This window comes from Phytophthora sojae (assembly GCF_000149755.1).
Source record: "Phytophthora sojae unplaced genomic scaffold PHYSOscaffold_1, whole genome shotgun sequence".
Lineage (NCBI taxonomy): Eukaryota > Oomycota > Peronosporomycetes > Peronosporales > Peronosporaceae > Phytophthora > Phytophthora sojae.
Genome location: NW_009258115.1, coordinates 943360 through 956240, shown reverse-complemented (window position 1 = coordinate 956240; position 12881 = coordinate 943360). Strand labels below are relative to the sequence as shown.

The window sequence follows — 12881 nt, the reverse complement described above, 5'->3', positions numbered from 1 at the left end:
CAGGCAGGCAGGCGACAGAGAGAGCCGCGTGAGAGACGGGGCCGTTTCCGACCCCTAGCCGCCGACGGCGCTGACCACATGGGGGGACCTGCCGCCGGCTCTTCGGCGTCAAGCGGAGAGAGCGAAAAATCACTCGCTCTGCGACGAGATCGGCTTCCCGGCGGCGAGCAGCTTCAGGGCGGCTTCCGGCCGAGCCGCGTTTGACGGACGGAGTCTGCTGTTGCTGTTGCTGCTGGGGCGGGCTGATTTCGATACCGGTAAGCTGTTGCGGCGCGTGCCGGAGCTCGCAGTCGCAGCCGGGATCTGGTCGGATCGCTGCGATCCCGGCCCGGTCGGTGACTGCTCGCGGCGCCCGCTGTTGCAGTCTTGGCTGACTGGGCTGCCGGCTGCGGCCGCGTTGCGCTGGCGGCGAGGCAACCATGGTCCAGCTGGGCGCTCGGAAGCAGCGAGCCTCGGCGCCCCCCACAAAACCGGCTACAGTCTCGCCTGCTGGTTCGGTGCCAGTTGGTCGCCTTAAACGCAGCGGGGGGGGGCGTCGCCCAGGACGTTCTTGATTGCCACCGGAGCCTGCAGTTGCCGCCATGGCTGCAGCCACCGCCTGCCAAGGTTGCTGCTGCCATGGGATCAATCAAGAGCCTCGGTGGATTTTCATGCCGGACACGAAGGCAAGGCGTCGGTGGCACGGCGCACAATCTCCGGCCGTGGGGGGGCCGAGCGCGCAGAACCACAATTTCCATCAGCGCAGAGCCACGGCGCGGCCCACTCCAGTGACAGGTTTGGAACAGCTGTTGGCGCCCGACGACCTGCGTTTTGTATGCCTCGGTCACGCGAGTTGACTCAAGCGCGTAGGTAATGAATGGCCTATCCATTTGGGCCTGCCAAGTGGGCCAAGCAGTGACGTTGATGCAAAAAATGCAAGTGATCGCCGCGCCCCACCACCATCGCGCTGAAAAATATAGCATCCATCTGCTTGCGGCCGCGTCCACGACTGCAGCGTTACTGCTGGGGGGGGGCTGCGCCAGTCGCGCCGCTCAGGGCTCGACAGTCGAGTCGAGTCGAGTCGAGTCGAGTCGACTCGAGCCCCACCTGCAACCATGGCTCGAATGGCTGCACGCCGCTCGCCTCGTTTCTTGCTGGGGCGACGTCGTGAGCGCCGGGCTCCGCTGCCCGAGGCTCGTCGTTTCATTGTGGGCCTCGGACACATCTGCGAGATCGGGCCGAAAAGGAGACGGCCCCGCCGTCGCCGCCTTGCCCAGTGCAGAGACCGCGGGGCCATAGGGAAAGGCTCGGATCACGAGGTGACTCGTGCGAGGTCAAGGCCTTTCGCGCGCGCGGGATGTGGAAGTGTAGCTTTGGAAGAGCCGACTTGACTTGAGCCGAGTATGCACCGCAAAAATTGTCAAACATCACGCCTTGTCCACGAGGGAGACCATCGCCATGATGGCGGCGCGGCCCCACCTCTGCGAGCTCGCTTCAACGTTCGCCATGCCGTTTCTCAGCGTGCAGACGCTCGAGGCTCGGCGCATTGTGCACGCTAAGCACCAGCAGCCCCCCGTTTCACGACGTGTATCTCTCGGTTGCATGTGTACCGAGCCGTGTTGTCATCATCGGGGCTGTGGGGCTCGCCTGTCGTCCCGTGCCACGCCAGTGGCCCGATTTCCAGCTACATACAGTACAGCGAGGGCGGCCGGACGACGGCCTGAAGTCCACCATCAACTCCTTGGTTCAACAGTGAAGCTGAGGCGAGCCTGCCTCTTCTTCATGCGTAGGTAGATTGCATATTGCATATTCGACCAGCGCAGCGTCCTCCGGTCGTAAGTCTGGAGCGGGGTGCAGCATCACCCAGCAGGCCATTGTCGTTTGGCTGGCCGAACTTGATCCCGTGACGATCGCCGCTGGACCGAAGTTGAAAGTTGTCGGGGACTTGCCGTGTTAGTCGCGCCACCCGTCGCCGTCGCCAGCGCCGTGGTGGACGCTGCAGCCGCAGGCGCCAGTTTGGTGCAAACCGCTCTCAGCCACGAGGTCAGCTTGTCACCTACTTGTACTAAGTACTTCGCCCGCCAGACGCTAGGGCTCACTGGACAGCGCGCTGGCGCCTTCATCGCGGGGTTTCGCGCGTCGTTCATCAATCAGGTGGAGTCGCCACCGGATCGCCATCGGCAGCGTGAAGCAACAACAAACTCATGCCAACTCCGGACCCATTGGACGGCACTCGCATATCCGCTGATTTGCAGACGGCCCTGTGGACAAAAGCCGCCGCCACCACTCGAGAAGCGCAGACGCCGCGCGCAACTATCCATACAGACCCGGAATGGCCATTCGCGCGCTCATGGTCTCCAGAGCGCTACGACTCATTCTCCGCTCAGAAAATCAGCGTACGATGGACACCGAACCAGTATTAGTGCCTGTCATTTCGCCACTTGTGCAGCCCCAAGACCTCGGCACCTTCCTACCATTGCACGTGCCAACGACGGATACACTTGAGACCGTATCCACCAAAAAGGCAACTTCAACTATCACAGAGTGATGGTCGCTGAAGTTATCTACATGTATCTATCTTTATCTATGGGGCTATATAAAGCGGGGGTGAAGTCGAGAAAACTGTGGTGCAGTTCTCTAATGGCTGGCTCATCATTGACACTGCAGGACGCTCAGCGAGCTGCGGGGCTCTGACTTTCGACAAGGTCGAGCGAGTGGAGCAGCAGATGTCGCTGGCGCGAGACTCGGGCCTCCTCTCACAGTCAACGAGTGACAGCGCGCCGCTGTTTCTGCTCTCGCCCGTGGCGCTGCGGCCCATGACGAGCCACGCGCGGATCGAGGGCGGCGCGCTGTACTCCAAGGGCGAGCGCGAGGTCGCGGACGCGAGGCCGATCCCGCGCAAGAACTTCCTGCCGCACCTGACCCCAAAGACCGACGGCAATGCGCAGACCGATGAAGACACAGACAGCGACACGTACAGACAGAAGATGTGGGCGGGGCAGGCCAATATTCTCGTGACAGTGCGGCTCCGACCAATTCTGAGCCACGACCGAGACCGTGAGGAGATCGTCAAAGTCTTGGGCAATAAAGAGGTGGCCGTACTGACGCGCAGCCCTGGAGGGCTGGTGGAGTCCATTCTCAGTGCCAACTCCCCCGTTCGACGGTATTCAATGGACCCGCTGCGTAAGCCGCGGCACGCGTCTGCATCTCCGTCGGTCAGTAGTGGGCAGACTGGCACACGCAGTCGGGAAAAGCGCTATGCGTATGACTACGTCTTCTCGCCACAGGACGACCAGCAAAAGGTTTACCAACACACGACCAAGTTTTTGATCCACGGAGTACTCAATGGCTTCAACGCGACAGTATTTGCCTACGGTTGCACAGGTGCCGGGAAGACGTACACGATGCTCGGTACCCCGGAGGAGCCTGGCATCATGGCGAGAACGCTCGAAGACTTGTTCAAGAATATTGGGCGCGTGCACGCAGATCCGGCAGGAAAAGTGCAGTACCGAGTTTCGGTGTCTTTTCTCGAAGTGTACAACGAGAACATTCGCGACCTGCTGTCCGCCAGTTCTTCTTGCTCTTCTTCGACGTCTATGCCAACATCCGAGTTCCTGGACTTGCGGGAAGACCCGGTTCGAGGCTCTGTTGTGGCCGGACTTTCGGAAGTCGAAGCGAATAATGCTCGGGATGTGATGAAATTGCTGCGCAGAGGCAACAAATACCGATCACAGGAGAGTACAGCGGCAAACTCGGTCTCCTCGCGATCTCATGCAGTGTTGCAAGTGCATATCGAGCAGCAAGAGAAAATTGGTCATGGTGATGGTACTGCAGACCCGGAAGATACCGACGAGAAGGGATCCGAGACCACAGAAGTAAAGTTCGGCAAGCTGTCTTTGGTGGATCTGGCTGGAAGCGAGAGAGCTGCAGTGACGCAAAACCGTGGCCAGAGATTGCTTGAAGGGGCCAACATTAATCGGTCGCTGTTGGCACTGGGCAACTGCATCAATGCTCTTGGTGAGAAAGGAGCTGCGGCAGGATCGTTCGTGCCGTACCGAGATAGCAAACTCACGAGGCTGCTAAAGGATTCGCTCGGTGGCAACTGTCGGACGGTGATGATTGCCAACGTGAGCTTGGCTGCATCGAGTGTGGAGGAAACATTGAACACTTTGAAATATGCAAATCGAGCCAAGAACATCAAAACGACGTTAAGGAAAAATATCGTTGAGGCCGATCAAGCCACGCTGAACCAGAACACTCTCGTGGCCAAGCTTCAGAAAGAAATCGCGGCATTGAAGAAGGCGTTGCAACAGCACCAACAAAGTCAGCAGTCTCCCGGAGAGAGCGAGCAACGCTGGGTCGAAAGTAAAAATTCTGCTGTTAATGGCAACACTGGCAACAACAATTCAGAGGAGGAAGGCTGGAAATCTGCCAAACTGCGTGAAGCTCGACAGTACATCACCGAGTCTTTCCAAGAGCGTGGTCGACTGCATCACGCACTGTTGAAACTGGAGCACCAGGTACAAACCAAATATTACTATTCAAAAGCTGGTGTCATCGAAACTCACTGTTGTGCTTGTGCCGCAGGTTCGACTTCACGTGAAGGAACTGCAGGCTAAACACAACGAAACAACGCTAGATACGGGATCAAAAGATGAACCAAGTCCAGCATCTCCAGTTGTAACAACCGCTTCATCTACCACCGAGTCATCGGGTAAAGAAGGCGAGAATTCCCAAACGACCACGACAAGCTCCACACTGGTTACCAGTCCACGGAGGAATCCAAATACAATCTCGGACGTGATGAAAAAAAACGTGGACGACCAACTTTTGGCCTCGTTCACTCGAGAGCGAGAAGTACTGATACAACAGCTAGCCAGAAATGAGCGGACCATGGACGAGTTCCGTCGAGGGATTGAGCAGATCCCCCTGATGGAGCGCAACGAGTTGATCCGCGAAGTTTTGCTGATGGAATACCGGATTGGGCACCTAGAAATCGACAAAATGCAGCTGCAAACGTTGCGAGACCTGCAGATTGGCGCCAGCCCTCGCTTGGATGGTCAGCACGGTAACAATGATGATCTGGTCATGGACCCACTGGACGTGAGGCTTCTCTCGGAGTCGCTACCGAACGATCTCCACCTGGACCTACCAGCTCTAATGTCAGGAAGTCCACAGCCGCAAAGTTCTGATCGCGACAGTATTCGTGTCCATCTACCAGATATTAAAGCTACCAAGACTGCAAGTGGCCGAGGAGGATTTCTTGAAGAGCTCCGAGAACACCTTTACCCCAGTAAGGCGAACAGGCATCGCGACAATCACCAGCAAGTGGCAGCAGCATCTCCTGTGTCCTATCACAAGCATTGGGGTCTGCACTTGAATAACGCCTCACTCCCGTACATTCGGCTGAAGAAGAAGAACACTGTGCCGCTTTACGTCGAACCGACTGGAAGTCTGGCAGCCGTGCTTTCGTTGGGGAAATCGCCTTCGACGACGGCAGTGGCAGAGCCTTACCTCAAGTCGCTCAAAAATCGTCACAAAAAGCCACCCCGAGCAAGCAAGAAGCAAAGCTCATACCACCACTAACGTAATGATAATGAACCATACACTATAGCCTAACTCACGTCTTGAGTGATCCTGTGTGCTTATCAATAAGCGAAAAAATGTAGTCGCTTGATAGAAGATCACCACGCTCTTTATATTGCGGCGATAGAGCATTATATATTCCTAATTGATACTTCACTTTGAAGCAAACGGACGTACAGCGTTCGTCGGCTGTGGGTGAAAACGGAAACGTTGGAGTGAATATATCTTGATAAGAGTTGAGCGTCATGCTTTCACCTTAAAAAAACATCGGAGATCGAGTTGTTGCGCTTGCGGTATGATGGCGACGGTTGTTCGGAGCCTCCATCCATTCCTTCCGAGATCTGCGCACGGATCTTTTCGTAGAAGCGCTTGAACTGGAAAATATCGACCTGTTCCACCCAAAAACAGCACTTCGTTAGCATCATACGCACACCAACACGGTTAAAAAGCAATAGAAGTGAACTCACATGGCCGCGTCGGAACTCGACGAGATAGACACCGCGCTGGAAGAGGAACACCTGCACGGTGCAGGTCAAAAGACCAGCGTACCGTACTTCAAGCTGGTAGTTGTCCCAATCGATGGTCACGGCTTGAGGAACTTTGGAGTACTCGTACGGAAGGGGGCAGGGGTTGGCTTCCAGAGCAGTCTCGATGTTGGAGAGCACCAATCCTGCCGGGAGTGCCGTCAGAAATCGAGTGGAGCGAGCCACGACGTCACTGTACGATGGAGGTGAGACCTGACTCTTTGTCTGCTGATCTTCCTCGCCCACTTGAGCCGGTGTGCACTTAGCGCCCGTCTCCGTTTTAACCGAGAACATCAGCGGCTCAGTCAGTGTGCGGTTGATCGGTAGGCTTTGCAGTTCGTTAGGGACGGCAATTGATTGCGGGAGTAAGGGCGGAGAGCGGCCCAAGATGTTGATGCCGTCGAATGCACCGGTATTGCCGATATCACCGTTCGTGAGTTCGCGAAAGTGTCCACGCGCAAAGCCACGAAGAAATAGTTCCGGGGGTGAGTTCCGGCGGAATCGAATGGGCATCGCGTCCCGAGATCCGGTGACGAGCGGTGGAGACACGAAACGGTGCTGGTGCCTTTGAGGATCCTGTGATACCAATTGGGTGGGGGCGATCACAGCTTCGCTCTCGATATCACCAACCCCTCCAGCAGTCACAGTTTCCGCTAGAGACATTGATGTGGTCACGGTCGCTTCACGCACGAGCGCTTCCTGCTTCAAGAGCGCACCAGCCTCAGAAATATTACAAGCGTCCAGCTCTTTGGTGGTCGACGATGCGTCAGAAGCATCGTTATCAAGATCCTGGTCGAAACTGCTGTTGTTCTTCGCATCGCGAGGAGAATTCAGCGGAGTTTGGCCCGACATGGACGAGGTCTCATCCACCGAGGGCATGTAGCCGACAACACCTGCGAGGTGTTTGTTCACACGAAGACCTTGTTGTGGTGACGGCGGGCAGCGGAATGCGTGTCCGTGGGGGCTGGGCGACTTGGCGAGAAGTCTGGTGATCGCCTGCGGCGAAACAGATCCCAGTTGGCTTGGGTGCATGTGCTGTCCCAACTCGATGCTGTCCTGTAGGGTGTTAACCGCGACGTTCATACGATTCTTATAAGACGGGTGGGGTGACGGCGGAGGTAAACCGGTTGGATTGAGGGGCGCGGCATTACTGGGGAGTTGGTCGTCTTCCAGGATTGAAGACGGATTCGGTTTCTTGAGCTTTTCACCACGAACCCACACGTGGTGCTGAGCTTCATCAACCGATAGACGCATGCACGCATCAGGGTACAGCAACTGTGCGATCAGCGACTTCAGCTCCAACGAGAAATGTGCGGGGAAAAACCACGTTGGGAACTCGACCTCGACGGTTGGGTCGTCGTCACTGTACTTGGTATTGTACGACCACTTGCGGAACCGATCGTAGCGAACGCACTTGAGGAGGTCCTTCCCAAACGGCAAGTTGCCCGCGATCATAGCGTACAGGATTATTCCAATGGACCACGCATCGGCCTTTGCTCCATCGTATCCTTGACCAGCATCCATCAGAACTTCCGGGGCTACGTAGTGCGGCGACCCTACCACCGACCGCAACCGCCGAATAGCTGGCTGGTCAATACCATTTCCATTGGCTCCACCACTCGCATCATTCTCCGTGAAGGCGAAGATCGCGGACAGTCCAAAGTCGGCAATCTTGAGCGTCGAGTGCTCCTCGTTGTCCGCGAGTAGCAGGTTTTCCGGCTTGAGATCGCGGTGGCACACCCCGGAGTTGTGGCAGAATGCAACGCCAGAAATTAGCTGACGGAAGTACAGACGTGCTGTCTCTTCGTCGGTGCCGCAGTCCAGCTTGATACGATCAAAGAGTTCTCCACCTCCAGCCAGCTCCAGTACCAGGAACGTCGTACACTTGCTGTCCTGAACGAGCTCCAGTGCCTCATCCAGACGCAGCACGTTCTCGTGATACTCCAGCCCAGACATGTTCGAGATCTCGCGGTGGATCGAGCGCCGCGTGTGCGCAAACTTGATGAACTTCTTGGGAATGCGAGGGACTTTGATCGTCTGGTTCTTCACTTGCACTTCCTGGTACGACTCGGCAGGGTCGGTCTGTTGTCGGTCACTCTGATTCATCTGCTCGCCCCAGACTTGGATGCACTGCGGCAACGTAAGCTCCCGGACATGTCCCGTGTACGGGTCTTCAAAGGCCGCAATGGCCTGCTTGGACGTCGGGTGGATCAGCCACCAAACGTTCTCCACGCGGATGCGCTCGGTCGTGACTCTGGGCGCTCCGAAGTTGGAGCGCATGCGGTGGTTCCCTCCGGCGAACGCTCGTCGGTCCGTCCCCATTCCTCCACCATCTCCTAGCTCTGCATCGTCGGAGGGTAGCACCACCAGCGGCTTGCCCTTAACGGCGACAATACACCGCGCCAGCAACGTGCTGGGAAACAGCTTGTAGCCGACAGGGTTTAGTATCTTAATGGCCACGTGCTGCTTGGTGCGCGTAGAGAAGGCCTCGTAGACTCTGCTCAATACATACACAAGCCCCTCTATCAGTCTATAATGCTCTTCAATACATCTCTAGGTATACTGGTACTCACACGCCGGCCGCGCCGCCGCCGAGGTACCCTCCGAGCTCGTAGATGAGCTCGTTGTCGCTGTAGATGGCCTGGCCGTCGTAGTGGTCCACCGGGACGGTCTGCAGCTTGCGGCGCCTCTCGTTCATCATGGTCGGCGGCTTGAACTCTAATGGCACTGATGCACTGCACTGCAGCCGCACCACAACGCAAACAGCAGCGGAATCAGACGCGGGCCGAGCGGCGCCATTGGCCGCTGGCGCAGAGAGCGAGGAACGCGCCACGCAGGACAATCGCCAGCTGCCAGGCAGGGAAAGGACCGACGACACGCACACTTACATGCGTCGCGCGGCCTCCAGCGCGCGGATTTCGAGCGGGAGGGCGCCGATGCGCGCGCGGATCGACTGGACGAGCTGCCGCCGGGCTTGGGGCGTGGACCGGGGCGGCGCGCTCGAGCGCGCGGCGTCCTTTGGTGCTGCGTCGGCCGTGTCCCCAGCGAGATGCTGTTGGTGACTGAACTGGGACGAGCAACCGACTCAGATGGCGTGCCCCCGCTATTTCATCCAATGCGCGCAGGTTAAGCAGCTTTTGCACCAATGGCGGCGCGTTACGCTCTATTTTTGGGATAACGGACAATACAGAATGACGTCGTCGCGGACTGAGCTCGGCAGGACCCGTAGTGGAGATCTGAGAGCAGTAACGCGCGTGTATGTATGCATGTATGAGCACTCAGCTCGGCTCCGGCGGCCGCTCACGCGTTCGCAGCCAGTTTCACTTGGGCGTCCTAATGCAGACGCGAGCTGCTTTATGCCGGCCAAGGTGCCGCAAGTGTAGGTTGGGCCGCTGACTTGACCTGAGTATGGCGCGCGTCTGCGCCCAGCGTTCTCGGCGCGTTCCCAGCTGGCGACGTTGAAGTTGGCTGTCAGCGCTGCGATTGGCTGGCCTGACGAACTCTGTGTGGGCCACACCATTTACCCCATGTTTCGGTATTCGTGTGTGCCACTCCGATTTTCCGTGCCTCGGCCAATCACAGCGCGCCTTCAAATCGACGCGCATGGAGCTCTTCGATCACCGATGATGGCATTGACCAACCTACGCCGCCGCTGCTTCTCCTCCTCCTTCTCCGCGACGACAATGAGCAAGGCGCTGCTGCAGGGCATCACGCTGACGAACGCGCAGGGCGAGACCGTGCAGGGCGAGACGCTGGGCCAGGACGGCAAGGTGCTGGCGCTGTACTTCGCGGCCGACTGGTGCCCGGACTGCCGCGCGTTCCAGCCGGCGCTCAACAGCTTCTACAAGGCCGCGCGCGACCAGATCGACGTGGTCTTCGTGGGCTCGGACGCCTCGGCCAAGGATCAGCGCGCGCACTTCGAGGACAAGCAGGGCCCCTGGTGGATGGTGCCCTTCGAGGGCGAGACGCGCACGCAGCTCAAGCGCAAGTTCGGCGTCTGCGCCGGCGCCGAGGTGCGTGTGCTGAGCCCCATCACGCGCAAGGGCGGCATCCCCACGCTCGTGGTCATCCGGCCCGACGGAGAGGTTGTGGACTTTGACGCCGCCGACAAGATCGAGCGCGACGGCATCAAGGCCCTCGCCAAGTGGCAGTAAAAAGTATAAGGCGAGAGAGAGGACTCTATAGCAGTAAAGAATTCAGCATGGTGCATTGAGTCTGTACACGGGCTATGGTGTGAGGCCACGAGGCGCTGGTAGAGGGGCTTGCGCTTGAGCGCACCACTGCAGATCATCTGCTAGACGTCACCCAACACTGCTGCTGAGCAGCCTGCTCGCCTTTGGAGAATGGTCGAGCTGTAGACGAAGGTCTCAAGTCCAGCCAATCGTCTGTGGTTATCCTGCCAGAGACACGGCCCGCTCACTCCGCTTGTTGTCATCTCTCGTGAGCTGCCGACTGGAAACATGGCGAGCGCGTTGCTGCACGGCACGAAGCTTGTGAACGCCAAGGGCGAGACGATCGACGGCGCTGACGTCGGTCAGTCGGGCCTGCTTGCTCTGTACTTTGCGGTGCGTTGCTGTATCTCTTCCTCTCCCCTCTAGAGCTAACTCTGACACCTCGCTGCTCGCTCTGAACAGGCAAACTGGTGCCCGGACTGCCGCGCGTTCCAGCCAAAGCTCAATGACTTCTACGCGCAAGCGAACGCCTCCAAGCAGCAGCTGGACGTGGTTTTCCTGAGCTCCGACATGTCCGAGGAGGACCAGCAGGCGCACTTCTCAACCAAGCACGGCGACTGGTGGATGGTGCCCCGCGACGCCGAAATCCGCAACGAGCTTCGCCGAAAGGTAACCAGTAGACCTCCCCTCCGCGCTCCAACGACGTATTTCTGCCGGTGTCTGACCGTCACTTGACATGTGAATCGCAGTATGGCATCCGCAATGGCAAGGACGACGCGGAGGTGGGCGTCACTCATCGGAACAGCGGCATCCCGGCGCTCGTGATCATCCGCCCGGACGGTGAAGTGCTCGACTTCCAGGGCGCTCAGCAGGTGGAGAACGACGGGATCAAGGCGCTGGCCAACTGGCAAGCCAAGGCCCAGGCTTAAGCTTGCAGCATCTAGACGGACTCGAAACGAGCGCAACGCTACGCCTTTCATTTGCGATGTATTACTTGACACCACGGCAACATGAAGAGCAAATAATAAACTGCAACTTGACCCTAAGCAGTGGCAGATACGGCGACACTCGCCGCCTCTGCGTACAGGCAGTTGCCCAGCTCCTCGAACGCGTCGGGGCTAATACGATTCTGCTCCGCAGCCGCGAGCATTTCATTGTACATGGCATTGCCCAGGGCCTCAAACATGCCGGCTGTGAACCCCTGGGGCATGGCGTTGTCGTCGCTGCCGTCGGCCATCGACAACGTCTTCAAGTCGCGCAGGATCACGCCCGGCGGCAGCCGCGCCTCCTGCAGCAGCGACCGCAGGCCATCATCGCGTCCGCGTCGCCGGCGCGTCTCCTTCTCCTGAACCTCAAGTTCCTTCTCTTCAGCGTCCACGCTCTCTGTGTCGCTGTCTTCTGCAGCGTCGTCCGCGGCGGCTTCAAGCTGGCGGAACAGGCCGTAGAGCGCCTGCAAGCGCGCCCAGGCGTCCGCAGCGCGGCGCTGCTTGTCCGAGCTGAGCTCCGCCACGTGGCCTTTGCGCGCCTTCGCCGCCTCCCCCGCCACGATCAAATGCAGGCCGGAAACGTCCTCCGGCCGCTTGCGGAAGTGGTCGCGCACGGACTCATCGTCGCGCAGTGTGGTGTGCGCGACGCTGGGGCTCACGGGCGAGTCCTCGTCGTCGCTGAAGCTGTCGCCCCCGCCGCCGTTGTCGTGGCCGATGGGCGCCGGCAGGTGCAGCCGCGCGCGCTGAATCGCCCGGCGCAGCATCGCCTCCGAGCGCCGAGCAATTCAATCTGAGGGATGCAGCGGAATGAATGTTTGTACACTTCTCAGTTTCTAAATTCAGTACATGAGTACAATATATACTGACTGATCCATGTTGAAGTGCTGACGACGCATCTCGGACGACGAGAGGATACTGAGCGAGGCTGCGAAGACTACCGGAGCTCGAGGCTGTAGCAAAAAAGCAGTCTCGGTCAAGTGCGGGGAGCAACCAGAGGTCGCAAAAGCAGATACTGCGGTTTTGCTACGGATCTACTGCGGCAGTAAGTCGTGAGCACGAGAGCCCATACATACCTCCGGTCTCAGCCAAGCAGGAGTGATACCCATGGCAGCAAACGGGTGTCCTCGCGTTGATATCGCGCTTCGGATAACCATCGGCAGCCGACGAGGAGACGTCCACGGCAGAAATCCTCGCGTTCTTCGGCGTCTTGGCCCATCGTCCAGCGTCAGCGACGCGAGAACGGCGCTTCAGTTCTCGATCTACAGCCACGTTTATCACGATGATAGTACGCTGCTGTCGCGAGCTTCTCAAGCGGACGGCATTGTTTTGCGTTGCTCGTTGAGGACGACGACGGCCAGGCGGGCGTCTGGGCAAGCTTTCCGTATGAAATGACTCTTGTGCTTCTGGATCATGCTGCGGGCGGACCTTCTCGGGACCAGAGCAACGAGCACGCGCACCTGTAGGTCAGTGGTGACCACGGACCCACAGTGGTGCCATGTAGCAGCGGTTGTCGAGTCGAAGTCGTTTCGCGATGGTGTTCCCCGACCATTCTGCCGTCGCGTTCCGGGCCAGCAGGTGTCGGAGCCGCCGCGCCGCCACGAGTGCGGGGCGCCGCTAGTGGCACGCGGGCAGCG

General features: G+C 58.6%; 6 protein-coding genes across 6 annotated transcripts; 4 read left to right on the top strand and 2 right to left on the bottom strand.

Moving 5' to 3' along the window:
* Positions 1 to 2705: 2705 nt before the first annotated feature.
* On the top strand, positions 2706 to 4485 carry PHYSODRAFT_476746 (hypothetical protein; the record flags this gene model as incomplete). The annotated part of the gene is made up of 3 exons (XM_009515720.1): positions 2706 to 3764; positions 3846 to 4337; positions 4426 to 4485. The coding sequence occupies 3 exons, from the start codon at positions 2706 to 2708 to the stop codon at positions 4483 to 4485; spliced, it is 1611 nt and encodes a 536-aa protein (XP_009514015.1).
* Positions 4486 to 4785: 300 nt separating this feature from the next.
* PHYSODRAFT_407038 (hypothetical protein) lies at positions 4786 to 5541 on the top strand (the record flags this gene model as incomplete). The annotated part of the gene is made up of 1 exon (XM_009515719.1): positions 4786 to 5541. A coding segment is annotated over one exon (756 nt), but the record flags the coding sequence as incomplete, so codon positions are not given.
* A 116-nt stretch (positions 5542 to 5657) lies between these two features.
* On the bottom strand, positions 5658 to 9694 carry PHYSODRAFT_343457 (hypothetical protein; the record flags this gene model as incomplete). Its single annotated transcript, XM_009515718.1, has 5 exons — positions 5658 to 5954; positions 6033 to 8586; positions 8663 to 8938; positions 8978 to 9156; positions 9689 to 9694. 5 exons carry the CDS (start codon positions 9692 to 9694, stop codon positions 5817 to 5819), a joined length of 3153 nt encoding a protein of 1050 aa, XP_009514013.1. The 3' UTR covers positions 5658 to 5816.
* A 69-nt stretch (positions 9695 to 9763) lies between these two features.
* On the top strand, positions 9764 to 10309 carry PHYSODRAFT_283995 (hypothetical protein). The gene has a single exon (XM_009515717.1). The coding sequence runs from the start codon at positions 9773 to 9775 to the stop codon at positions 10241 to 10243; it is 471 nt and encodes a 156-aa protein (XP_009514012.1). The 5' UTR covers positions 9764 to 9772; the 3' UTR covers positions 10244 to 10309.
* A 215-nt stretch (positions 10310 to 10524) lies between these two features.
* On the top strand, positions 10525 to 11190 carry PHYSODRAFT_553125 (hypothetical protein; the record flags this gene model as incomplete). The annotated part of the gene is made up of 3 exons (XM_009515716.1): positions 10525 to 10654; positions 10724 to 10930; positions 11011 to 11190. Exons 1-3 carry the CDS (start codon positions 10550 to 10552, stop codon positions 11188 to 11190), a joined length of 492 nt encoding a protein of 163 aa, XP_009514011.1. The 5' UTR covers positions 10525 to 10549.
* Positions 11191 to 11303: 113 nt separating this feature from the next.
* Positions 11304 to 12011, bottom strand: PHYSODRAFT_320639 (hypothetical protein; the record flags this gene model as incomplete). The annotated part of the gene is made up of 1 exon (XM_009515715.1): positions 11304 to 12011. The coding sequence occupies one exon, from the start codon at positions 12009 to 12011 to the stop codon at positions 11304 to 11306; it is 708 nt and encodes a 235-aa protein (XP_009514010.1).
* Positions 12012 to 12881: the final 870 nt, after the last annotated feature.

Coding starts and splice junctions, on each gene's coding strand:
- PHYSODRAFT_283995 (XM_009515717.1), top strand. CDS start 9,773: ATGAGCAAGGCGCTGCTGCAGGGCATCACGCTGACGAACGCGCAGGGC.